This window comes from Mchenga conophoros, linkage group LG23 (genome assembly GCF_057382185.1).
Source record: "Mchenga conophoros isolate Kocher_MC1m ecotype Shallow Benthic linkage group LG23, M_conophoros_male_GT1.1, whole genome shotgun sequence".
NCBI lineage: Eukaryota > Metazoa > Chordata > Actinopteri > Cichliformes > Cichlidae > Mchenga > Mchenga conophoros.
In genome coordinates this window covers 34,122,308-34,149,262 of record NC_140547.1, presented here as the reverse complement: position 1 = coordinate 34,149,262, position 26,955 = coordinate 34,122,308, and the positions used below count along the sequence as shown (strand labels likewise).

At 42.5% G+C, this 26,955-nt stretch overlaps 1 protein-coding gene across 9 annotated transcripts in view; it reads left to right on the top strand.

The window, feature by feature from the left end:
• The window catches only part of LOC146547709 (R3H domain-containing protein 1-like), a 52,247-nt gene that overhangs the window by 13,412 nt on the left and 11,880 nt on the right, over positions 1-26,955 (top strand). For 7 of the 9 annotated variants that reach the window (XR_014890685.1, XM_085264341.1, XM_085264345.1 and 4 more), the window contains exons 3-19: positions 1,762-1,954; positions 7,634-7,651; positions 8,223-8,312; positions 13,286-13,409; positions 14,491-14,569; positions 15,425-15,484; positions 15,740-15,880; positions 17,029-17,137; positions 17,303-17,398; positions 17,773-17,798; positions 18,117-18,170; positions 18,832-19,064; positions 21,852-22,121; positions 22,667-22,821; positions 23,310-23,441; positions 24,338-24,688; positions 24,902-25,034. Coding sequence is in view for 8 of the 9 variants with exons in the window: in XM_085264341.1 (XP_085120467.1) it covers positions 1,802-1,954; positions 7,634-7,651; positions 8,223-8,312; positions 13,286-13,409; positions 14,491-14,569; positions 15,425-15,484; positions 15,740-15,880; positions 17,029-17,137; positions 17,303-17,398; positions 17,773-17,798; positions 18,117-18,170; positions 18,832-19,064; positions 21,852-22,121; positions 22,667-22,821; positions 23,310-23,441; positions 24,338-24,688; positions 24,902-25,034 (2,224 nt within the window). In the remaining variant the exon portion in view is untranslated. The remainder of the gene's footprint in view (positions 1-1,761; positions 1,955-7,633; positions 7,652-8,222; positions 8,313-13,285; positions 13,410-14,490; positions 14,570-15,424; positions 15,485-15,739; positions 15,881-17,028; positions 17,138-17,302; positions 17,399-17,772; positions 17,799-18,116; positions 18,171-18,831; positions 19,065-21,851; positions 22,122-22,666; positions 22,822-23,309; positions 23,442-24,337; positions 24,689-24,901; positions 25,035-26,955) is intronic. The other 2 variants (XM_085264347.1, XM_085264346.1) reach the window with 2 other exon arrangements.

Genomic DNA, 26,955 nt, shown 5'->3' with positions numbered 1-26,955 from the left:
GACTGTGTTGGTGCCACCGACCGCCTGCCCTCCTCTTTCTCCTGCCTGCTACTGCATAGCTCTTTGTCACTGCAGACTTTCTTTGGCCCTTTTATCCAGTCTTTTACATTTATCAAAATGTGCCAGCTTTATGTTTGGTCTCTTTTATGGAGAATTTGCAGGGGAAATCTCAGTAGGTCTGCTCTCATAATAATTGGCATCACTTTCAACACTACACATGTCTAAACTGCATGCAGGCACATTTAATGTGCTGTGTGTCTCAGCTCACCAAAATTATGATTACTTTCTTAAAAAATACTTTATTTTCATCTATTTGAACTATTTTACGATTTTGCTACGCAGCAAGGAGTCGACGAAGATGGAAACATTACAAACGGGTCATTAAAACAAGAGGGATTTTAAAAAAAAAACCCCAAAATAATTCATTCAAAGAAAATGCATTTACATTGCTCATTTGTATGAAAGACAAAGTATTCTTTGTCTTTCATACAAATGTTGGATGTTTTACCAAACTGAAGCCAGCAATATGATACATCCATGTCTGAAAAGTGCTTGGGTTGTCAAACTCAAATCCACTTAAAATGAACTAATGGCTGAATTCCAACCATCCAATAATACTATTAGTAACACCTATGTTTGTTCTGCAGTAACTCAAGCTACCCATCATGGACAAAGTCAATTACAGTATGGCTCCATATTGCACCCACATACCGTCGGTGCAGTTATGTCTCCTGCTGCATTGTTGCTTTGTTTTTCAAAATAATATCCACAAGGCAAACTTTCATTACACAGCACTTTTTAGACAAGAATGCAGTGGATCTGATCTAATAACACAAAGTAAGTAAGTTTTATTTATTACGACACAGAATATAGCTACTGCAACAAAGGAAATAATTTAATGTGCCACAATGCAGTACTAATACACTTATTACTTTTGTATACTCTTATATGCTGTTGTTATTTACCTTATGTTTTTTAAATGTACACATTTTTCCATGGCGTTTAATAATAATGATAATAATGATGATGATAATGATAATTCTTTCATGTTTTATTTATAATTATTAAAATTGTGTGAACTTTTTGTCTTTCCCAGTCGGCGTAAAGATTGAGGAAGGTCTCTACAACTCCTGAATCTTAGTGTCATTGCATGCCATCACTAATTTAGTATGTAAACAGTTGATAATAATTCTAACACTTATCTTTCGAATGAAAATTTAAATGAACATAGCATGATGAAAAGTGAGAGAGAATATGTCTGTAAAGGTGTTGGCATTAGTTTTTTGCCACGTCAGCTCTCTTGACCAGAATTTGCAGTTAATAAAAATTTTTTTAAAAATCAACAAAAGACACCATTGCAAAGGTAAAAAAGTTGTTGGTTTAACAAAATGTAAAGTACCTCTAGATTTAGCCATTCTATGTTAGCTCTCCTGCTAGCAAATGGTACTCTGTTACTGACACATTATATTGAACAACACACACAAAGTTAACATAATTGAATAGATCAGACAATTGTCACTACGCCCAATTTACCTTTTTGTGTCTGAATCAGCCACTACTGTTGTTGTTTTTAAAGAGCTGATATAATAAAAAAATATATAATAAAATTCTGTATAATCTGTGTTTCAAATTTAATAAAAATACTTTGAAATGATGGCGTCTAGCTTCTTGTTATTTGGAACTTACCCTTCAAGCATAATCATCCGAACTTCTTTCTCTCCCAAAGATGCTAGCTCTCATCGACACATTCCTGTCTTTCAGGTCCTCTGTATTTGCCAGCATCTCCCTGTAAGACTTTGCAATGAGAATGTCTGATAACGTCGACACTGAAACAATGAAGGTTTCCGAAGCCGCCGAACCCGCGTCATCTGCAAAAGACGCCAAGACTGAGGTGTCTGACCAGAGCCAGAACAGCAGAGATGAACATGGTTGCAACAATAAAAAGGACATACAGGTAAAGAATGCTGATTTATGTTCAACCTTAAAACGTGTCAGTAACAATTCTTCCATATCTGTGTGACTGTAACATTTAATTTTAGAATTATGGACTGCACAGCGATAGAAACACTGTTTTGGTACACCGGGTGTTTCTGTGAAAGTGCTGTAATGAAATGTAAAGAAGTGCTTCCTGCCATGTGCAAACACAGTGCAGAGCAGATACCTGAGTAGATTATCTTGTCAGTAGCATTATATCCTCATCGCGTACGACTCTGGATACTGTGACTACAAAAAGAAAGCAGCAAAAGTTTGTTACTAATAGCAGGGAGTCAAACATTCAGCACTACAACCAGACTGACAAAGAATCAGAGCCTTCATGAGTTTCTTCACAAATAAAACATTTATAAGCGTTATAACTAACTATCTGAAGTAATTTCTTCCTTTAGATCCTCAACATGTCTATTAGACCCCATTCCTACGACAGTGTTCAAAAATATTTACCATTAATAGATGTTACATTTTTAATACGATCGGTTTATCTTTATCAAAAAGGTTGCGTATGACAGGCTTTCAGGGTTGCACAGTTTTCCGTTTCAATGGTTTGAATTAAACTATTACTTAAAAATCTTTTACTTGATCCAGGTCTCTTAGTTATGGACTAATATCCAAAATCCTTTCATTTCAATTGTTCTTGAAAGAGTAGTTGTTAAAAGATTTCTGGATAATACAGAAATGGGACAGGTGGAGGTTAGAAATGACTTTCTTCTCACAGTGAGCTCATATCTGTGCTTCTCCCAATGGTTACAGTGTTTAACTACAGAGATTGGTATTAAAGGAAATGCACTGCAATAATTGGAATCATAGATAGATGTGTGCTAACATGAAAGTTAGCCAGGGTTCCACAGGGCTCTGTGCTGGTACCACTGCTTTATACGTTATACTCTTCTCAGAACAGAAAAGTTGGAAACAGATACTTAACTCTGGATCATGGCATTAACTTAGCATCCAAAAGACTTTGAGAAATCTTGGGAGGCATTTTTGATCGTGTCCTTCAATGCAGATGTTAAACAAATATGAATCGTTGCTGAATATCTCTAACATGTAAAAACATACTTTCTAGGGCTGATGCTGAAAAACTAGCTCATGTTTTCATTACTTAGGCTGGAGTACAGTGGTCCATTATTATCAGGTTGTACTTGCTTGTAGAGGTCTCCTCCAGAATACTATAGGATCTTTACCTTACGAGATAAAGTGCCTTGAAGCATTGTATAAATAAAGTTGAATTGAATGAGCACTAATGTGAAATGAAGTGTCAGTTTCACAGTGTTTTGGTAGACTGGAGCCTCAATAAGCTGAGGACACTTACCTGACAACTTCAGCAAAGTCTGTCATTTCTTTTCCACACCTCGTTTCCATGAAAATTCAGTAGCAGTCAACGTCGAACACCAACTGCCCTGGGCATCTTCTGTCACCTGCGGCACTCCCAGCCGTTTCAGCGAGGAAATATTATTTCTGAAATGTATAATCGGCGCAGACAGAAATAATAATGCAGGGTTCAACTCTGCCTCAGCAGCACTGAGGTCAGTCATAGTGAGACTCTTCACTGCTGTCTACCTGGCTGCTGAGAATTGTTAAAGTTGTTAAGAAGTCACGGATCTTCCACAGGAGACATTAAACTGGTTATCTACTGAGGCTTCAGGAGAGCTGAGAACACTTTGACATAAACTGCTAATTAATAAGGTCTTTGTCATTGCAACATTGTGCTTTGGGGGTGCAAAAAAATTAGCATTTGTTAATTTAGAGCAAAAACTGGCTCTGACAGGTTTTCCTCACAGAGGAATGCACACTAAAATCTAAATGGTGAAACTGTGAAATCTCTTCTTGTGTGGTCAAAGAAGCAAAATCCAGGAAAGACGAAGGATTGTCTCTTTGGCTGCTGCCTAAAAATAGGATTCAGGCCAATCTGGCCTTGTGGTTGGAGGAGGGGAGCGCGAGGGAGTCAGGCAGGCAGATAATCGGGGCTCAAATCCAGGCTTATCTTCCAACTTCCTGCGCCTATGTTACCCTGAGGAACAGAATGACACCAGCATGGGGGAAGCAGCATGGGAGAGAGGAGGAGATACAGGAGGAAGAGGGAGGGAGAGACGTGTGGAGAGGTTGTAAGAAGGAAGGATTAGGGAGAGGAAGAAGGTGGAAGAACACGAGAGACACGGTGTTGGAGAATGAAGGAAAGAAAGGAGAGCAGAGGCGAGACAAGAAAGTAGCAAGAAGATGAAAGTAGAGGGACGATTTCTCCTCCTTAAATTATTTTAATCCACCACAACAAAGAAAGAATTTCAGCTATCAGCTCAAAAACCCCAAAATATATTTAGCCAAAGTATTGACTATGTTTGAAACTAGAAGGCAGCTTTTGAAGCCCAAAATGCTCTTTTTGGATTAAAAAGTTGACTTCATAAGCAGTAAATTGGTCCAATTGTACAATCCAGTTCATCCACTCATATATTTTGCTGCTGTAGCATTGTGTGGTCTGGTATGACCATTAGCTGAGTGACTCTGCTTCATGTCACCTCTACAAATGTAGGCTACTTGCGATTGTGCTGCTTTTTCTGTTTTGTGTGTTATTTTCTTTTTTGCCTTTTCCTCTCCCTGATGTAGTGATTTTATGGTTACTGGAATGCCGGGATATGCTGACGGCACTGACACAGCCGACCTTTCCGCTTGTAATTTCCAGCGGTGGAGGAGGTGAAGCTAATTCCGCTGCTCTGTGTAAGGGCATCGGTTAAATGCCTGAAATGTTCATTGTGAGAGGAACGGGTGGGGGAAGAAATGAGGGAGAGGACAGCGGTACCTTAAACGAGGCAAGGCGGGGGTGGGTATGGCGGCATCGGGGGGCAGGAATGCGTTCCGACAGAGGTAAAAGAGGGTGACTTTGCCACCATCTGCCTCCAGCTCTCCAGCTCTGTCCTCTGCGGCAGGACAGGTGGCTGGTGGCCGCCCTACTTCTGCTGACTTCAGCCCTTTCCCTCTCTCCCCCCGCTTTCCCTTTCCTTTATCTCCTGGCGGCATTGTTCATTCCCCACCGGCCCCACACCGCTCAATTAGCCGGTGAAGCGGTGCGCTCACGGTCCCTGACCACCCTCCACCCCCGCTACCCTCTCCTCCACATCCATATTACCTGATATAGAAAAGGGGCACGGCAGGTCACAGGCGTTGGAAATAGGCGAACAGCGGCCCTCGAGCTCAGTGAGGGAGGGGATAGGTTGTCCTTTTGATTTTTAGAGGACAGGTGGGAAGGACAGCGTTAGTGTGTGTGTGTGTGTGTGTGTGTGTGTGTGTTGGGATTAGGAAACAGAGGACTGGGCTCTGTTACAATTTACACTGAAATGGCTCCTGCCAGGTCTCCCCCTCCCTACCTTTTCCCTCCTCCGCTCTTCCCTTTACGTGCTACTGAGAGACCTTCTGTTTACACACACACACACACACACACACACACACACACACACACACACACACACACACACACAGAGCCACCAGTGCGTGAAGCGCAGAGGCACCGAGCTGTCTCACACACTAGTAGGCGGGCGGCCTCTCTCTGCTTTCTGCACCTTACATCCAGCGCCTGCTTTCACGTGACAGCTAAATGGAGCAACGAACAAAACTGACCCGAATCCCTCACAGCCAAATGTCTGGCTTTTGTTTTCTGCGGCATCTTGCTAAGAGAGAGTGTGTGCGTGTGTGTGTGTGTGTGTGTGTGTGAAAGGAAGGGGTCCTGCAGTGCAGCCACTTTGGTAGCATATGCTATTCAGAAATTAATTCATTGCTCCCAGTAAATGATTATCTATCCATTATTTATCCAGAGAAAGTCTGTGATTTGGCCAAGGGTTGAGCAGACACTTTAACAATAATGAACACACAATAGTGCAGAATTTGGAGATAACGTATCAAGGTCAGAACTTCAGTGCAGTCACTAAGCTGATGCAGATTCTCACAGATTTTAGTCAGATGGTCTACAATCTACAGAAAGACTGAAATGGTCACATTTCAGTCTTTCTGTAGATTGTTCCAGCAAAAAGGAAAAATGAACCAGTCCAAGGACAGAGTGAGTGTTTCCCTTAGCATCACATCATATTTGTGATATAGCAAGGCAAACAATATAACGAGTATGGGTACATATTTAAATGTTTTTATTGATGAACTCATTCACTGCCAGCCATTGGCAGTGAATGAGTTAAACCCATTGACTCATTCACTGCAATTGACGGCTATAGACGTCAATGGTAGTGAATGAGTTAATAAAAAAAAAAAAAGCCAAAACCTATATTTTGTCACTGAATTGGCTGCAAGGCTGCTGCTTTTGCCGTATGCTCTTCTTTGGACAGACTAAAGCTTCATCAGCTTGGACGTTCTTCAGCCTTGGTGGTTGGCTAGCCTGGTTTCTGCTTAGATTGGCCCTTAAGCTCGTGTTGGAACGAGGACCACCATCACCAGCTGCTCTTCAAGTTGTAGTCTGTCTAATTGTGAGAAGAGAGACTGGAAAAAGCTGATTGACATCGAGACCAGCAACAATTACAGCCTGGACTATAAAGAGTATCACTAATTCTAGACTGTAAAGACTGGAGCTAGCTGGTTTGCAACAACTGAAGTTTCACCATAAGACGGGAATAGTTTGAAAAGTAGATTGATTTTGTTTAGTTCATCCACGATAACAATGCAATCAGCAGCCTCAAACAAAAATAAACTTGGACGGTTATGACTATACCCAGGCCACCCAAGTGAGGGTATGTGCGAGAACCACTGAGATTTATCTTTATGAGCCAATCAGTGAGAGAAACTCGAACCATGTAGACGCCCACTGAGCAGCAGCATACAAAGAACAGGGGTATATCCCCTTTCTGTAACCACTCAATATCCAGCTACTTTAGGTGTTTCCTAATGAGCAGATCACTCTAATCCAATAAAGGTTAAAGAAAAAAGTTGCCTGAGGGATGAAATGGGATTTACTCCTTTAAAAAAAAGAAGCAAATTTCATCTTAAACATGAGGTTTTCAGTGAGCATTTTAAACGACACGCTCTGGTCAGTTATCACGCCTAAATATATTATGACCATCTCGACTTCAGCCCCTAGCGCAGTTTCAGAAAGATTAGATGCTGTTTGAGAGCAGCATATACTTGTATTTTCTTGCATTTAACACCAGCTTAAGTTCAGTCAAATGAGACCGAACAGCATCAAAGACTGAGTGCAGTAATTCAGGGGTTCATATAGCAGATGATGATGATGGGATGCAGCATTAGATAAAACGACCACACATGCTGTATAAATGGAGTGCTAATATAAAAACGGTGATTGCTTAACTTGAGATTTTCATTTAATATCTTTTATTTTCGCAGACTGGTGTCAGCACATTTTGTTCTGTGCTCTTTAAGTTTTTTTTTTTTTTCTTCAGCCTGCGAACAGACATTAAAAAGACATCATAGAAACTGAAACCTATGAATTGTTTGGAGTTGCTCAAGCTCTAGAAGTGCACCCATGCACAAAATGTAGGCCACTCATATTTAATTCAAATATCATTTGTTACTTTCTTTCCCCCCCAAAAAAAGTCTTCCCCCTCCCTTTTTTTTTTTTTTTTTCCAAGCATCTGTGGTTTGTTTGATTTCATTTTCCTTTCCCTGCACCCCCTCCCCTACCTGTGGACAGCCTGTGAAGTACTCTAAGGTACGGTACTCTCGACATGCATGTTGCGCACGGATGCTCCGACCTGTCTCGTGCACTTGACTTGCGTTGTTTGCTTGGATTGAGATGGAAGTTGTACCCGTGTTACCTGTCACGCAGATGTCTGAAATGACTTTGCTGCAATGTGTTGAGATGCCGTCACATGACTGATAGCAGAGGCTGTGATGTGAATTATGAATGAGAATACGGCTAGTTTGGACGTTTCCTTTGTGCTTGCTGCATTGATGTTTCCTGTAGAAAAATGTGAGAAAGCTTGAGGTTTTTTTTTTTCCCTTTTGTTTTTTTTAAACTTAAGTTCCCTCTGATCAGGTTATTCGAGAAGTTATAAGAAGCTACAATCTTAGCAATGAAAAGCTTAGTCACTCGGGGAAAACTTGTGTCTGCTGAAATGTGAATTATTGGATCTGTGTGACATGCTCGTAAGAATTGATTGTGCTCGCTGGCTGTTTCACTTTGGCTTGTCACTGTGATGTGTGATGAAATTGACACAGGTATGTATGTGCATGGATTTAACTGTGCCCACCTACTTGCACCCCTCTCCTTACCCCCTTAGTCCAACACCAGGCTAAAGCTCGTGCGGAGCCTGGCGGTGTGTGAAGAGTCGTTTCCTTGCCCTATTCCTGAGCCTTCAGCAGCACCCCAGGTAAAGACCTCCATGAAACCAGCGTTGCACATTAGAGGCGTGCCAGTTTGGACCATATATTGTGGCACTACCTGAGTAGTATCACGAACAGTTTGTTCATTTATTGTAATTGTAGCTGTTTTTAGATGGCATTTTTCCATGATGAGGTCAAATGAAAACACAAGGGTCTCACATGCCCACCCTAGTGCTAACACACTAAGCTAATATTAGCAAGTCAACCTACTTGGTAACAACTAATGGTTCTGCTGACCGTCGTGTCAGAAGGAATTTTGCTTTAATGCTAAATAAGAAACAACGAAGCTGTGCTTTTGCAGAGATGCTAGTCTGTCTCCTCAACTTTGTTTCACGGGCGCATGTGTGTTAGTGAGCCGTTTATAACTGACTGAATGAGTTACAACTAAAGAAAAATGGTTAAAAAGAGGCAGGCGAATTAGTTCATACCATTTTAGCCGTTTAGCTGATATCCGTCCACTTAGGTTCACTAATTGCAGCAGGCTAAACCATTTATAGCTGTATGTGAACGAGATTCTCCCACTGCTGCAGCTTATGCTCTTTATCTTCACGCTGATAATGGGAAATAAACTCGCCAGCATGCGAGTGCCTCGTTCTTTCACTGGCGTGTGTGCGTGTGTGCGTGCGTGCGTGTGTGTGTGCCTGTGCGTGTAAATGGAAGGTGGATAGCGCTACATTAACCCCGGGCCCCTGCAGCAATGGTATCTGTTATCCACAACAGAGCGATCGGATTATGAAGAAAATCACCCAACTCTGTGCTTCAGGATTGTACGCACACATTTATCCGCGCAGGCTGGTTTCATCCCTGTCAGCTGTATTTGGTGTAGTAAGTGTGAGACAGTTCATTGCCTTTACACTTAGATTTAGGAGCTTGCATATAGCTGTTGCCCTGTAGAACTGTAGTTGATCAGATCATCATTCTCACCTAGCAAAGGTCTGTTGACCCGGTAAGTTTAAAAATAAGGCCGTCAACTTCCTGTCCTGTCCTGGCACTTGGATCTCTTTTCTGTTGCAAAGTTGTGGCGGCAGTCTTGCCAATTTAGACCTTGTAACATTTACTCATCGCTCTGAGGTCAGCACGAGTCTGATTTTATGTTTTTACATTAACATAAAGGCACTCACAAGATTGCAGCGTGTATGGAGCCCACACACAGTGCTTCAAAAAACTCCTCTCATTAGTTTTCCTCATTCAGTTAAACTACACTTTAGAAATTTCATTACGCTGAAGTCTTCACCATGACTTAAAGAGGCTGTTACAGATCAGATTAACAGGGTTCACTAGTAGTGAAAATAATGCTGGTTTTGACAGAGCTTTAAGAGCTCAGGTTAGCTTGTTGCTTTCAGCTGTTTCTGGAAGTCTTTCTTCAGAGCAAAGAGAGTTGAACACATTCCTGACACATGGAGGTAACTTCATTAATAACTCCTAACTTGATTCTTCAGATAACCTTTATTAGTCCCACACGTGGGAAATTTGTTTTGTCACAGCAGGAAGTGGACAGTGCAAAAGTTATGAGGCAAAAATTAGAATACAATAAGAATAAATACAGTACACAACTGTACAGAATAGAATAAAATAAAATACTATATACAGTAGAATAAAATAAAATAAATATACAATAAGATAAAAATAGAATACAAATACAAATACTATATACAACTGAGTAAAAATACAACGATGACAGAAAGGATTATTGCACTTAGTATTATTGCATATGTATGGATGTGTGTGCTTGATCAGTTAAAGTCTTTATTATGGAGTCTGACAGCAGTGGGGAGGAAAGACCTGCGAAATCTCTCCGTCCCACACCGTGGGTGCCGCAGTCTCCCACTGAAGGAGCTGCTCAGTGCTGTCACAGTCTGCTGCATGGGTCTTGATCCTTTTTGATTTATTCATTGATCTGTTGACATAAAAGCAACTTTGTCATCGCATATTGTCATTTAATGTCTATGGCAGTGGTGTCCAAACCCAGGCCTCAAGGGCCGGTGTCCTGCAGGTTTTAGATGTGTCCTTGAGCCATCGAAGATTATTTAAATGGCTCAATGACCTCCTCAACATGTCTTGAAGTTCTCCTGGTAATGAACTAATCATTTCATTCAGGTGTGTAGAACCAGGGTGAGCTCTAAAACCTGCAGGACACCAGACCTCGAGGCCTGGAGTTGGCCAAGCCTGGTCTATGGTCTTTGGTTGCCGCACCACAGCTAGTTGCTTCCTGTGTGGCCCTTTAGGGGTGAGGTGGATTGATTATACTTCCTGTTATTTTCTGTAACAGGTGGATACTGGATGCTAGTAAACATAAAGCAGGTTTCACAGAAGTCTGTGTTCACCATTCTTCAGGCTGCGTAAATGCTCGAGTTCAGACAGTTTTCGCTGTTGTCAGCTCTGCGTGATGTCATGGAAAGTGGTCAACCCTAATATGGTCATCTCAGACAGCTCTGCGTGTGAATCACAAAAAAGAACAGGATGAAAACTGAGGGCTTGCACCAAGGCCCTGTTGTAGGGATTAGGAATAAGTACATTATTTTGAACTGTTTGTCCTGTAAACTTATTCTAGTACAGTCCAGTGGTAAAAATACAGTGGTAAATAGCGTAAACAAATAGCGTAATAGGCCCTGTTTAAACTTAAAAAGCAACAAATTGTTTTGAAATATTTTTAGTTTGAGATAAATTTAAGAGAGAAGTTCACCAATCTTGGTTTTATTGATATCCAAAGAGATAATTGGGATAACTTTCCCACATGTAAGCTATAAATCATAGTATATCTAGAGCCTCATATGAAGATATATAAAGTTTAATTCTAGCATAAGTTATAATTGTAAGCATACTCTGTTAATAAAGAGCAAAGTGCTCTCTTTAAAGACTGTAAGTCACTGTGAATTCATGTTTCATCAAGCCCAGTTTAATGTAGTCTGATGCCTCAGCCCAGCTTGTTAAGCTACAGGGCCACTTGCCTTGAAAGTGCTGACCTGGGATCAGTTCTTCATTTCAGCCCATTACAATTGAGTAGATGGACCTCTGATGCTTGATTAGCGGCCTTCATCTGACAGCTGTGATTAAATACCTGGCTGCAGCCGTCTGATGAAAACATCACATCATCAAAACAGAAAGCGCGGAGCTCCAGCTGCTGCTTTGCTAAATCGACGCTTCTTTTGCGCCATATCTCCAGGCAAAAGCCCCCTCCCGTCAAACTTTACCCATTACATGCCGCTCTGCACAGCTCCTGGCAGACACACGCTCACGCACATTTACACACAGGTGTATCTGTTCCATGCATTTCAGCCAGTCAGCACCGAGCTCCATAACCAGAGGGCGGTGTTATTCCCACAACGGTCTCGCATCGTCTGCACTCACACGATGTCCTGTATTACTGTCATCAATCATGTCGAGGAAATTACAATTTCCACACGTCAGCTACAGAGAGCTGTGGCACGCTCTAATTGAATACTCCTGATATTTCCCCTGCTCCCGTTATTGCCCCCGGAGTCGAGACTCCTTCTGCGACAAACTAACCTAGAGGGGTGAGGTAATGCAATAAGGAGAGAAAGAAGGGGGGAAAACACATTAGTATGAGTGCTGATTCTCAATCAAACTCTTATGATCATCCAATCCAAGCGTGTCCCATTGTTCACAGTTTCAAATTACTGTCTCTACTGTCAGGTAGTAACAAAGGCCCGTGTGGATCTGTGGACAGTCCAAGACGTCGCTGCTTTCTGTAGGAAAAACAAAAATCTACGTCTGCCCTTACATTGTTGGCCCGCTTGTCAGCTCCAATCAATGGCCAATATTTGGGGGTGGGTGGGTGGGGGGGCTCTGAATGCACTTTTTTTTTTTCAGGTTTTTTTTGTCTCCGAGTGACAGCATGTTCATTATATATTCACAAGACCATCATTTTCACGCTGTTTTCCCTTTATCTCGAGGTAAATGGATGTCAGGAAACAAATGAGGCAGCTCGCAACAGCTGCACATCAACCAGGCGGCTTCCATGTGATGCCGAGGGTGGCATTAAGCAGCAAACATCAGCGCTTCTCACCGGGAGGGGGGAAAAATGTTTTTGCTTTGACAAACCCACCCAGACGAACACACACAGACACGCGCTTGAACTTGCTGTCACTTCCACAGCACACAATCCTAGACTCATTTTCGCTTTTTCCCCAGTCTCGCTCAGGCAATTAGTCAGCCACGTTTCTCATTAGCATATTACACTTTCACATACATTCGGAGCGTCTTAAAACGAAGGCGAACGCGGCGTCTCATTATCTTGCTCCGCAGCTGTTACAGGGATCAAACTTGTGACCTTTCTCGGTTATGAGCTGCTCTCCCAACGCTAGGTCACCCCTCGCTCGCTCTCGTTCATTCATCTCGCTCTCACAGATTCTCTGATGTTAGCTTTCCACAGTTGTGTGTAATCCACTTACAGAGCGCTGGCAGTTCTTCTCCACTGTTCAACTTCCCTTTCAGCCTTGCCTGAAAAGCAAATCAGATACTGCTCTGAATGTGTGTGTGGTGGAGAAGAGTACGACTGAGGTAAACCAAGCCCATGTTAAATAGATTTAAATTAAATAAAAATCCACACAGTCATTTTAAAGAATTCTTCCAGTTGGAGGGGGATTATAGCTAAAACCTCTTTCTGCTGGATCGTAAGGAAGGAAATGCTGCCTTGTTTAATTTCAGGCTCCAGCTCAAGTTCTGTTCAGGTGGTTTAAGAAAAACAAGCTAATCTGTCTCTTAGTTATTTGAAACACCTTTACTTCCAAGTAAACAGGTTTCCATTACAGTGGTCGTCCTATTCTGTAATTAACCCAGAATTAAATGCTTGTGTTTGACGCCCTTTTCTAGATTAAGGTCTCATGTCTGCTCACGGTCACATCTAGCATTTGCGGGGCATTCAGTTTTCCTATTTCTTTTTCCTTGCAAACCACCTGGTTTCACGCAGCTCCTCAGTTATATTTTCCTGTGTGAACAGGATGGGTTCCTACTCCAGCCCTTTGAAAAGGAAGAACGAGCTGCACAAGTCCAAGCCGAGAAAGAAGAAAACTACGACAAGGCGGACAAACCAGAGAAAACGCAGAAAAAAATGCTGTCGAGAGGTGAGAAATGTTTGTTTTTGCCGTTTTGGAAACGAATATCTACGCTCCAGTTACACTTCAAAATGAAGACCTGTCACCGTTTCCATCAACGCTTTAGCTTTTCTTTATATCCTAAACACCTGAGGCCTCGTTTATAAACATTGCTCCAAAAATGTGAGTTTATATATAGAAACAAACTAAAGAAAACACATACATGTGAAGACGAGCCGTGACAGCACTGTGGTGAGAGTGTCATTGGCAAACTATTGAAATGAAGCCAAATGCGTTAATGATACTTATCACACAATCCGTGTCACTCAGCCAAATTACATTCTTGTAATAATTATATCCTTTACCATGTCACCAGGAATATCCAATCCTCCACCTTTCTTTTTTCTGGCTCTGTGTCCTCCAGTTTGTCCAAAAGCACTTCTCCATTTTAAATGATATCTCATTATAGGCCAATAATTGGCGTGATTCAGTTAATTGCAACAAGCTCAAGGTGTGAAGCAATTATATGGATTCCCACAGGCGCATAAAGGTGTCTGCTTCCCTCTGTGGAGCGACACCACTGATGAGGCAGCCTCCAATTATAGAAACCAGACACCCACTAAGGGGATTGGGCTCCAGCGTCCCCCTCGACTCCCACTCACGAGTCTAATTCTTTTGTTGGTGCACAGGAACATGTTTTTCATTGTCAACTTTGTTACCCGACCACTTCTTCATTTCTTAAATGCTGGCAGTGCTCACAGCTTCATACAAGCTGGCAGCAGATCCCCCCCCCCCCCCTCCCTAAATATCAGTTCAACTAATAACCAATCAAACGGCATCACGTTGAACGATGTCACCCTCAGTGATGGTTTCCTGTGTCAGGCGTGCAGTTTGGCTTTTTAGGTTTTCCCACACGAATAGGTGACTAATTTGCATATTAATATTACAAATTTCTTTAACTGTCATTAATTTGGATAGTTGACAGAGTGCATCATTTTAAGTATCTTATTATTCATTGCAAGAAAATTACACTCTGGTAAAGTTAGTTTGGTTGGATTTGTTAGGCGTTAGCCTCGTTCAGTGAATCGGGGTGTGTGTCTCCTTTTATCAGATTCCAGTCAAGACTATACAGATTCAACTGGGATAGATCTCCATGAGTTCCTGGTCAACAAACTGAAGGGCAACCCCAGGTGAGTTTAGGATACGTTAAAAAGTTGATGTTAAATATTGAATGTCAGGGGCTCACAGACCAGTCATGGCAAAATGTAAAATCTGAAGTGTGATCCTTTCAGTGGTTTTATGTTACGTATGTTTTCACTTGCAGAGATATTATAATATTGGTAGCTTTGTCTGTGCTGGGGATTTCTATCTCGGCAGTGCTAAGTCCAAAATGGAGGAAGCCGTTGTAGCTGTTATTAGTTCGTGTGTCACGCTGACCCGTTTTATGTAACCTCCTCTGCTGCACAGAAGTCATGAGACATGATTCAGTGTTACAAATATACAAGGGTTCAGTAAACATGAGTTTCTGTAGAGTCCCATAACAAAATGTTCTGGAGGGAAAAGGCACAAGCAGGAAAAATAAACACAATCTTTAGAGAGCATTTATAAGTGATTTGCGTTAGCATGTACCTTGCTTGCTGAAACAACAGAACGGTGGTCTTTCAAAAGATCAGGAATTGTTTTCTTTTCAGCCACACTGACTGTTGTTCTCTAATTTAAGCAAAGATAGATCGCTGAAATAATTTTGCTCATTGATTTTGAACAAAACAAATGATTAGTTCATGTTTTACTAAACGAAGAGGAAAACTGATTCTGTGTTCTTGAATAATTAATACAGCCACTGTTTCCCTGCTAGCTACAGTGTTAGCATTTAGCTAACATTCTTAATGTCTACTTGACTACATCAATAAAATGTAAACATTGTGACTCTTTCTGGTGTGACCTGTCCTATGACAAACATATTAGCAGACATGTACAGAGAGATAACCTGAGAAATGGAAAGATATACTGACTTCTCAGACGGTCTTGTCTGTTTCATTTCCTAGGGATCGAATCATGCTGCTGAAGTTGGAACAGGACATCTTGGATTTCATCAGCAATAATGAGTAAGAAATGAATGAAAAGCACTTCCTGTCCTTACCAAACTCACCAGAGCACCTGGTTTTACTGAGTTAAACACATTTAACCAGAGATAGAGGGCTTTGAGTGTCCCCACAGTGACCTCTGAAGTGCAAAACAGCCCCAAAAATGACATCTATTCAGGATGCTGAATGCAGCTTTAATCCCCCCACTCATTGAACCTGGCGTTGGGACCTTTTGTGTTAATTGTAATGTTGTAATTTCTTTGTGTTTACCTGTAGAAGTCAAAAGAGAAAGTTCCCACCCATGACACCCTACCACAGGATGCTGTTACATCGAGTGGCGGCCTACTTCGGCATGGATCACAACGTGGACCCCAGTGGGAAGTCGGTGGTGATCAACAAAACCACCAACACCAGAATGTGAGTGTCCTGGAGGTGTTTGCTATTTGAATTTAAGTTGTTAACTAGGGCTGGGCTATATCATACCGATCACGGTAATACCGGTATAATGTTGGGCAACGATAAGAAAATGAAATATCGCCATAGAATATGGGTAAAACGCGCACACGCAGTGCCTTTGTTTTCATACGCACATGGCGGCGACGCAGAATGAGAAGAGCGAAAGCGGATCGTTGAATGAAACGGATGAACCAGAATTGGTTTGTAAAAATGCTGCAACTTCAGTGGTGTGGAACTGGTTTGGCTTTCGTCCGTCAGATACACATCACAGTACTATTTTTGGTAGCGCATGCTAGCGAGCCGTCGTTATATACCGTGTTTTTTGGAAAATACGGCACACTTAAAATCAGTCCTTTGATTTTCTGAAAATCGGCAGTGCCCCTTATAATCCCGTGTGCCTTATGTATGAATTCTGGTTGTGTTTACTGACCTCGAAACGATTTTACGTACACGGCGCTCAAAAATCTGTCAGATGTCTTAGTACGACTTTGCTAAGCTACGAACCCGCACTGCTTGATGGATTGTCGGAGCATTACGGCTACCGTAGGCTGGAGCCTCACGGAGTGATACGTACTGTGCTTCAACATAATATTACCGTGTTGTGTGTGTATAACCTCTTTAAGTTTTGTAGATATTATACATGGTTATGCTGAGGATCTGTCGGCCAGTTTCCACTGGAAATGCCTTTTGGTTAAACTGTCAGCAAGGAATTTGCACTGTTAATGTTTTACATAACACATAAAAAACAGCTGCTTGTTTAAGTGAAAATACATTGATGGGTTTTGGTTTTTTTTGCACTAATAAAGTTGTGGAGTTGTAAAGTATTTTCTCTGGTGTCAATTATATCGTCAGTTATATCGTTATCGCAAATTTTCAAATGTATATCACGATAAATGTTTTTGGTCATATCGCCCTGCTCTATTGGTAACTAAACGTTAGCGGGATCGCTCTTCTACAACATGTGATATTTCTGCAGGTTAATTGGTGGCGAATTTCTGCAGCCATAAGCTGTTTCAATCAGTCGAGAGATAAGTTCACATATGTTGCTGTCAGCATCCGCCCGAAATTAAGCTGCCACTAAAACTCTTGCGAATTCCCCCCACCGACAGACCCGATCAGAAATTCTCCGAGCACATCAAAGATGACAGGGCGGACGATTTTCAGAAACGCTACATTCTCAAACGAGACAACTCCAGCTTTGATCGTGAAGACAGCACGGTAGGTGTTTTTTCTTTTTTTCTTTTCTTTTTCTTTCCTCCACCAAGCTGTCACTTTCATTTCTGACATGTTGGTAAGAGTGGGACAATCTGGCGTCCCTGACATAGCTGTTAAAGAAGTGCGTGTGTGTGTGTGTGTGTGTGTGTGTGTGTGTGTCCTTGCCAGATTCGAATGCGTTTGAAAGCTGACAAGAGGAGCAAATCGATGGAGGAGAGGGAGGAGGAGTACCAGCGAGCCAGAGAAAGGATATTTGCACATGATGTGAGAGCTGTTTGTGTAGGCGGAGTGGGGCGGGGAGGGGTTGAGGGTGGGGGGGGGGGGGCCATGTTGCACAAATCTTTGTGTCATTTCTATTCATGTGCAAATTCACTAGATTTCTTGCTAACAATTACCACGGCAGGATTTTTGAAATTATAGACTATTTTTCAAGGCCCTCCATCTTTGTGAAGAAGTCAGATTTATTGGTAGACATGCATGCTTTGGAGCCCACAGTGCAATGGCACGTTTTGTTAACACAGTTATTGACAAATTGTTCAATACTACAGAGAATTTTCATAAATATAAAACATCTTTCAGTAGAGATGAGTTGGCTTTTCTTCCACATTATTGACAGTAATTTCCCTCTTCACTCGCAGGGAGATCACTTCATACTGGATAGAAGGTAAGTAGTGAAATGGCATTAATCACATGATCGCTGACGTTCCGCCACATTTCATTAAATAGAAATATTCCCCCAAAAGCCGTGTCTGGCTAACGCGGATGATGAATTGTCAGGTAATTGGGCAAGGTAGGGCTGATTTCATCCTATAAAGGGGAACTGGAGCTCTTCAGAAAAGCCGCTACTTTAACAGAAGTTCAATCACTTTTATAGTATTCCTGTCAGAGCAGCAATTAGAGGCAGCCCTGCCACGTTTTAAAATGGTAGATGGCTCATTTTTGTCAGCGCCTGCTCTCTGAAATGCTTCTCTCCTCCCTTCAGTGCTCAGGATGAAGACGCATGCATGAGCACCCAACAGAGGCGGCAAATGTTCAGGTGGGTCCGCACACACAGACACGCACACACACACACACACCCATCCTCGCACACATACGTCTGAGCTCCTTCCAGAGAAAACCCTTTGAGTCGCTGTCTGTCTTAATCGGCTCGCTCAGGAACAGGACTGCTGATGTGAGGATTTGTTTTTGCTGCTGGAGAAAGCTCCTGTTTAACTGGATTTTCTGCCCAGACCTCCTCATGTGGGACAGCCTATTCACACCAACAAACGGCCAATTAAACCGCAAAAACATTTTTTTTTTTCCCCCAAAATGAAAACACCAGATCTTTTCTTCTTTTTTTTTTCTTTCTTTAAGTGATCGTATATTTAGGAGTTTGTGCAGGTTGTTGTTAGGAGTAGACACAGGCTTGCTGGACTGCTCCGATATGTTGTTACAGTCTCCAGTCATCTTGTAACATGTCAAACACCAAAAATAGACTTTTTTTTAAACTTTTCCAGCTGAAACAATAGTTGATCCTCAATCAGTCAACAAGAAAAATGATTGGGAATCATTTTTGACGGCTCATAAACCATTTTGGGGCAATTTCCAGTATGTAAGGGTGAAAAAAAAATGCCCTTTAAGTACAAGCGTCCTAATCACAGACGTAGAAATAAATGATGATAACATATTTTGAAAATGTATGCTTTCTTGCCTTTCAGGTTACGGGCCGGCCAGTCTGGCGCCAGCCGGCAGAGCAGCTCGGAGACAGAAGCGCTGCCGCGACACAGCGAGCCCCGGCCTTGGAGCAGCACCGACAGCTCGGACAGCTCCAACCGACTTGCCCCGCGGCCCGCCATCACCAAGGCCAGCAGCTTCAGCGGCATTTCCCCCGTCCTCGTCAGAGGGGATAGCACAGCCAGCAGCAAGAGCACCGGGAGGCTCTCGAAAACAGGCAAGAGGCAGCTGAGCAGCACGGTGTTCAGATGATGTCCAGTACTGATAGACACTGTGGACACAGATATTTCCTAACAGTGGTGTGTTCACAGTATGGTGTTCACACCATTAATTATTTCTTACAATTTGAGCAGTTACCACCACTGATATTAAGAAATCATCCTTAAAAAAATAGTTTCAGCTATTCTTAACCTGTTAGTGCAGAATTAGCTATAAATATACAGTACGAGTCGTAACAGCTGATATCAGCCGACATATTGGTGCAGACCGTCCTCACTTGGTTTGAAATGGAACGACGGTGCAGTCTGAACGTAAAACGCTTGAATGAAGTGCAGCTCTCATTATTCTGTTATCGACAGACTGTTAATGAACTGATTTTTGAGGAGGGACATTCAATCAGATGTAGATTTTTATGTGATTGATGGCTTTTGTTCTAAATGAAACTAATGGGGGATTTGTCTCATTAGCGAGCGAGCATCTAATTTATTCATGCAGTCGTGCAGACGAAGGAGAGGAAACTCTGTCACAGCTTGAGGAGGAAGGATTCACTAATTAGATGGTAAATGAGAAACAGAAATAAGAAAGTAGCAGAAGAGCTTCAAGCAAAATGCTCGCTTTTTTTGGGTGGGGGGGGGAACCTGAGCTCTCATCAGAAGGAATGTTTGTCGTCCCGCCGCGGTCGATAAAAGTCTGCGGGGCGAGCGCAGCCGGACAGCTGTCAAAACTAATTACCGCACATCAACCTGGTGATGGAGGAGGTTCTTTAAATGTGGTGCAGCAGCAGTGGAAAAGCGAACAGTGAGGAGTTACTGCATAATGTATAAGTGTAAGCACAGGGAAGTGTCAGTGCCGTGTCACCGAGATGAAGTTCAGGCTGCTCCTCAACCGCAAGTGCTTACTCCACAGTACGATCCATTTGTAACCCGATTGGCTGCGATGAGATGTTCTGCATTACAGGCTTGTCTTCTTTATCTCAGTAACAAGCAGCAGTCCTTGGGCGACCTCTGCTCTCCATTTTGTTCTTGCTTCTTTTCCCCCCAGTTTTCCTTAAATCGTGTGATTTTTCACAGTCGAGGAGACATTTTCGCCTGTGCTGCCTTTCTCTTCTGCCTTTGTCTTTCACTCTCAAATAAGCTTTCACTGCCACAGATCACCTGAAAAAAGGAGCTTTAGTATTGTTGAAGCTAAATTTTTTTTGGGGGGGGTTTTTCAGCTTTTCTGACTGAGTTATAACAGAATTATCCGTTTCTTACTCGCAATCACGAACACAACTTATTATTTATGATGTGTTTTCTGAATCCAGTGGTGGAAAACATCCACGGAAACAAATGTGAGGTCATTTGCTTTTTCTACTCTGCTAAAAATCTATATTTATATGTTTGCGGGTTAGACGTTTACGTAGAAACCATGTGAACAGCTTGTGAAGGATGATCTGTTGTTCTACATTAGGTTACAGAATATGTTTGATCTTTACAGCCGCATTAACTCTGCACCATGGCCTGAAATGTTGTTGCAACAGCACAGACTTGAGCCACTGTGACAGGTGTATTTGGTGGTAATATGCTACACAAACACAAAGATATAATGACACTGAAAGAAATGTAAGGTGCTGTCATCGCTCATTATGCTAATGCAGTAACTAGTATTCTGCCACACATGCCATTTTTCCCATTTTCATAGCTCTGACAACATGTGTTCAGACTCAGTTGGTGCTCAAGTCAGAGTTGTTCAATATTTAACGGCCTCGAGCCCGACGTGATCAGTTCAGTTTGCCTCATGATGGCAGACACGGGTACAAACGGCAACGTCACCTGCTACTGCGTATGCTCTGCGGGGGATTCGGTGCAGGGAGGCCGTCTTCAGCTTTTTATGGCTGCGTTGGAGCGAAACTATATGAAACGACATCGGGCCGTGAAACTGCAGCAAAGGATGGCTAATAAGAGCCATCGTCTGGTAATTAAGCTGGCATTTTGGCAAGTGTCACACATTTCAGTGAGGTTTAAAAAATGATCTGATTGGACAACAACGCTCAACTGTACTGGATGTTCAAGGTATTTCAGGTATAATCCACACGTCGCAAGGCTGGAAATGTTTACCCGCGTTTGCACAATCGAGCTTTGCAATAACAATCGATTTGCATGACAAATACAAATAAATGTGAGCATCAGCGATGATGGTTTGGTAATTTTGCGTTAATGGTGCATATCTGTGTAGTGTTATTGTTGTTACTTTAAAATGGATTAGGTCCCACCGTGTGTGTGTTTAAAGCACATAAAAATACCGCTTCTTTCGAAGCCTGTGATATTGTTATTTTGTTTCAAGCTCTTTAAATGTAAATTTAATCTTAACTACAGGCTATTCTTGCTCTCCTCCTTCCGTGAAAGTCCTCTAACAAGTTTTCTAATGGGAACAATATTAAACTCGGCCAGCTAAAATCCTAAACACCAGATTGGAGTGTCAGTCCCTCCTCCCTAAACCCCCTTCGCGCGCTCACCATTCTGCACAACATTCGTTAATTATACAGAGAGAGATCCATCACAGACGGTGCAGAGTTACCAGTTTCTCAATCAACAGTTGCCTCAAGAGACTGCAACGCAATGCTACCACAGGAGAGGTTGCATTAATGGCAAGAGGCATGACTGCGAATATCCTCCCGTGTTTCATTATCACCATAGGCTCTTCTCCTCCCACATGAATAACGAAAGCACAAAAGCGACAAGTTTGAGTCGCTGTGGGAAAATCTAGAGGCAGAGGATAATCACCCCTCTGTTCCGCTTCTCCTCAGGTTCAGAATCGTGCAGCAGCGTCGGTTCCTCGTCCAGCTCGCTGTCCCGCCCCCAGCTGCCTCTCCCAGTCTCAACCTCTTCCCGCTCCAACGTTCCCAGCGCACCTTTAATCCATCCCGCTGCTGACGCCAGAGGCGCCGGACACCCTGAGATGACCAAGAGCCTCCTGTCACAGCCGCCGCCAGCTACAGACGCAGCAAACTATTACCTGTTACCGCTGGAAGCCTCAGGGATACCACCTGGCAGCGTTCTGGTCAACCCACACACAGGTGGGTGATGCCAAGCCTCTGTATTCTTATTGGATAAAATCAGAAATGACTTTTTAAAAAGGATTCCTGTGTCTTCATAAGTGTGGTGATCCAGCCACAGTCTACTGCAAATTAAACGATCCAAAAATACGATCCCCCATCTTGTAATTTGCTGCTTTCCAAATGAAAATTCATAACTTTGGAACAGAATTACAGGTTGGCACGGGCTTGCACTCGGTTTGTCTGTCAAATTAGTAGTCAGACCAAAGCGTGCTGATCAAAATGCAGCGAACAGATGGGAGAAATCTGTAAATATGCATCACGGGCCCAACGCGCAGTTGTGTACTTTTTGGTCTCCGAACTGATCTTCAAACGCTGCCAAGGTCGTTATTTCCTGTTGACTCTCCCCTCATGGACCCGTCGGGGTGTGTCCTTCACTGTCATCATTCAAGTTTTTTTTTTTTTTTTTTTTTTTTTTATCCTCTTTGCATGAAGCTGAATTATTTGTGTGTGAGAAACGCTCGCATCACAGTGGTTTTCGGTCTCTTATGAATTAAATTTGACAGGCAAGCCTTTCATCCATCCTGATGGCAGCGCTGTAGTTTATAACCCAGCCAGCATTGCCCCAGCTGCTGGCAGGATCCAACAGCAGGGGAAACCCCCACAGCAGCCAGTTCCCGCCACAGTGCAGCAACAGCCAACCAATCACCTTCACTCCCAGGTCAGTGGGCGGTATTTTGTTTTTCAGGGATTTTTCTATCATTTAAACCAGTTTCCACGTTTTTCCTAACTGCTTCCTAACCTCGCTAACTCAGAGTGTAGAGATGGGGCTTCACTAAACCATGTCCTAAACTAACAAAACTAAACTTTAACAAACTGATTAAACAGAATATTTATTAGCATGTCCAGCTACATAGTATAGTTCTTATAAAAAGACTGGCTAATTGCATGTTAGCACATTAACTATGTGTTAGCTACTTTACCCACGTTTGCGATAACTTTAGCATTCAGTGGAGTGTAGCACTATTTGAGCCTGAGCTAATATTGGCTTTGTGTGAGACTGAGCTAGTGTTAGCTTTCAGTAAATCCAACCTACAAAATATATTACAAATATGTGAAGGAACGCTAGTGAGCCCCACCAGTTTACTAACATCCTCCGTCCAATCTTGTCTCCTGTCCTTCTGTCCATTTCTTCCCTTCCCTCCTCAGCCGATCTGTCCTCCTCTCCAGCCGCCCTCTGAGCCTGTCCACAACCCAATGGTCTCTTCTTATCCTCTTCCTCCTCCTCCTCTTCCTCCTTCTCAGTTCCTGCCCGTCTGTCCTAACCAACAATACACTGTGGTACCGAACTTCCTTCTTCCATGTTATTATTCTTCCCCCGCTCCATCTCCTGTCAGACCTGGCTCATTAAGAGCTTATTTATAGGCTTCTTCTCTGAGCAGTTGGATTAGTTCATTAAAATCTGACACAAATGTCCAAAATGAAAAAAGAATCCACTCGTTTTGGGTTGTGCTAAAGAAGTCCTCTGAGCTCTCCTTAGACCCAGGTCTCCATACTGTATTGATGTGCCTTTTGTATCAGTAATATTGATTCAAATGTATTTATATTTTGGTAGTCTGTGAATTATCTTATTTCATAGAAATAATGAAATTAGCAGATGGAGTTTTGCATCCTCATAGTTCACGTCTTGTCCTTTCTATGCATTACTTTAGAAAAGCAGATCTCAACACGCCTCCGAATAACTATTCTGCTAACTTATGTTGTGGAAAGGTGTATCTAAATCCAGCCGGAGCCATTTACACACATATATAGATCATGCATTCGCTTAACCTCATTTTTGACCTGGTTTTAGTGAAAGACATGCCTCTGTGACTAATTACGCCTGTGGAAAGTTCCATTAATATTTAATTCATCACCAGATGTTAGTGCTGCATAATCCATGCCTAAAAACACTATTTTTCCAACAACATGTCAGAGATGACCTGGGCTGCTGATACTCATGAGGAGTTGGGTCAGTTATATGAGCTATCTGCATTTAGTTAAAGTGAAAGTCGATATGAGATGTCTTTGATTTAACACTTGGATTAGAAACGCGCTGGTTGAGCTGTATATTGATCTAGATTATAAGCAGAATAAATGTGTTAAATTGTGTGACCTGGCTCTGAGAATCTACTGCTGTCTATTGTTGATTTTAATCTGTGCCGTATTAAAAGTGTTCCCCATAATTATCTCTGCAGCCTGACTCTCTCAACGCCCAGTTTAGCCACATGACTCTGGCGCAGCAGCCAGCCAATGACAGTGGCCCTTCAGCTCCTGACGGTCGCCACTATCCCTCTGTGTACCACCACCACCACCCCTCTGCTGTGGTGCTGCAGGGCACTCCTCCACAGCAGGTTGCTAGCTACATAGTGGCAGGGCCATCAGGAGGACACCCGGGGGTGCTGCAGGGTCAGCCCATCCCACTCCCAACCCCGGCCCAAAATCACACATATCCCAGCTCCGCCCTGGGTCATGCTGCTTTTCCCGGATCCGCCCTGAACCAGCCACTCCTGCAGCAGCACACCTACATCCAGCAGCCTGTCCAACAGGTACGGACTTCAGCTAACAGCTGCACAGCTAAAATCCCGCCGTCTTGTCCAGAGGCGTCTCAGAATGTGCTAATTTGTCATCATGAGTCACTCCTGCAGTGAAAACCAGCTTTATGACTAATCCTTCATTCCTCCTCCTGCTGTGAAGTCAATTCAAATGGGACCGCTGATGCGTCACGCGCTTGTTGAATTTGTGTTTTGCGTCTCTCGCAGATGTCCTCGTGTTACTGCTCTTCAACCCACCACCCACACTGTTCCAGCACGCAGCAGCAGCAGCACTACCGGCCGCCTGTCAGCACGCTGCCCTATAACTGCCCACAGAGCCAAAACCTGCCCCAGCAACAAGGTACTTACACGGTCATTTTAAAGAGCCGCTGCTACTGCTGACTTTGTGACTGTGGTGTTTTTGGCAACTAATGTACTAGCAGATTAAACGGGGTGAGGGTGGTGACTAACCGACTAATATAAAAGCAATAAATTTATTAAACCCAGTTTCACATGTTAGGTGTCAAATATAAGGCCCGGGGTCTAGAATCAGCCCAGCCGAAGACGATCCAGCCCACTGGATGTCATTTTAAAGGAGGGTAATTTTTGGACTCACTTTCACACACTATTACGCTGTTATGTAATCGCTGTCACAAGATTACATTGAGTTTAAAGGGTTTTGAGCAGTTTCTTAACACAGTGAACTAATCATCCACTTCAATACCTTTAATTTTGTTACTTTGAAAAAAATATGACTTGATTTTTTTCACTTTGTTTTTTTTTCCTGTTTCTTTTTAGCGGCGAAAAACATTTTTCTGTCCTTATTATCTTTGACACGCACTGATGTGCTCACAGCCACACGTGGCTCCGTTATAAATTGTCTTCTTTGATTGATAATAAATTCAGATTAAAGTTGCACACTGGGATACCAAACGCCAGCAGTTCCCTCTACTTTTACCTCTACTCTTCTGTGCTGAACCGACAGTACTAATTAGCACAGCTTTGAAAGCGTCGCACAGTGGATCTGAAGGAAATCAAAGGGTGTTTTAATGAATAAGATCCACAGTTTTCCTTGAATTTGAGGCTCCGTGTTGTTAGGAGCAAAGCTCAGCCTAGCTGTTTTGTCATGAGTCATGCTCAATAGACTTTGTTAACTTCTCACTTTGAGCTCTTAGAGAGCATTTTTATGTCAGACGTCTCTGTGAAGGACAGATATTCCTCCCTTCCTTCCCTCTGTTTGTTTGTTTTTACGAGTTCAGATGTCTCCCCGGGAGTCATCACTAGATTATTCAGTTTCTGTTGTCTTTCGTTTTTTCCCTTTTTTTTCATTTTGCCACAGGAATTGAGATTGTTAGCTCCTGCTTGGTCTTTTTCCTCACCACACACACACACCTACCTACACTTTCTGTTACTTAACTGGATGTAATGTTGCCCCAGAGTTGTGACTTGTACAATCAGGCACACACGTCTCCATAAGTGGCTGCGGCACTATTCTGTCATCTGTAAGCTGCAAATGTGGCTTCCCTGCTGGGGATGCGGGGAATAGACAGCGAACAAATGGAGCTGACCTACAAAGGCAAAGGACAGCAATTATTTCTCTGGGAAACAAAAAAAAAAATGACTCCAGCGCCTTCTTGCTCCTTCGTTTTTTGCATTAATTAGAGATGCACACATAGAAGAGCATCTAAAGGTGAAGACGCTGCAGCGTGGGTTGCACACACAATAAATAAGTTATCAATGGAAATTCTCCGACGGCCCAGCCAGTGGCCACAGAGGAACCTGTCAGTGTTTCCACTCAATTGCATCAGACAGTCACCACTACCACAGGGCTTTAGCTTCTTTCTGAGAAAGCATCGTGTAATATATGTGAAAGGACTGAAGTGTTCCTTTTTTTTTTCTTCACTGCTGTTAGGAAATTATTAGAAGGCATTGTTATATAAATTGAACATCACTACTAGATAGACAATTGATAAAGCTAATGTCCTCTAAAGATGGTACATATTTTCTTGAAAGAATACAGCTATGATTTGAGTCGTACATCAACTTTTCTTTGGTTTCTGCTGCTCCTTTGAGGATTTGCTGCTCTTGCTCCTACTACAAACTAAATGTCAAGCCTAGAGAGAGAATCTCACTTTGATTGAATATAGTTATATATTCAATCAAAGAGACAGTAATAAAAAATGTTTTAGATCTGAAGCTCAACAGATTTCAGTTGCAAATAAATAAGTTTTCCTGCACAGCACAGAGCCGCCGTGTGTGTTTAGAATAGGGATGAACTGATG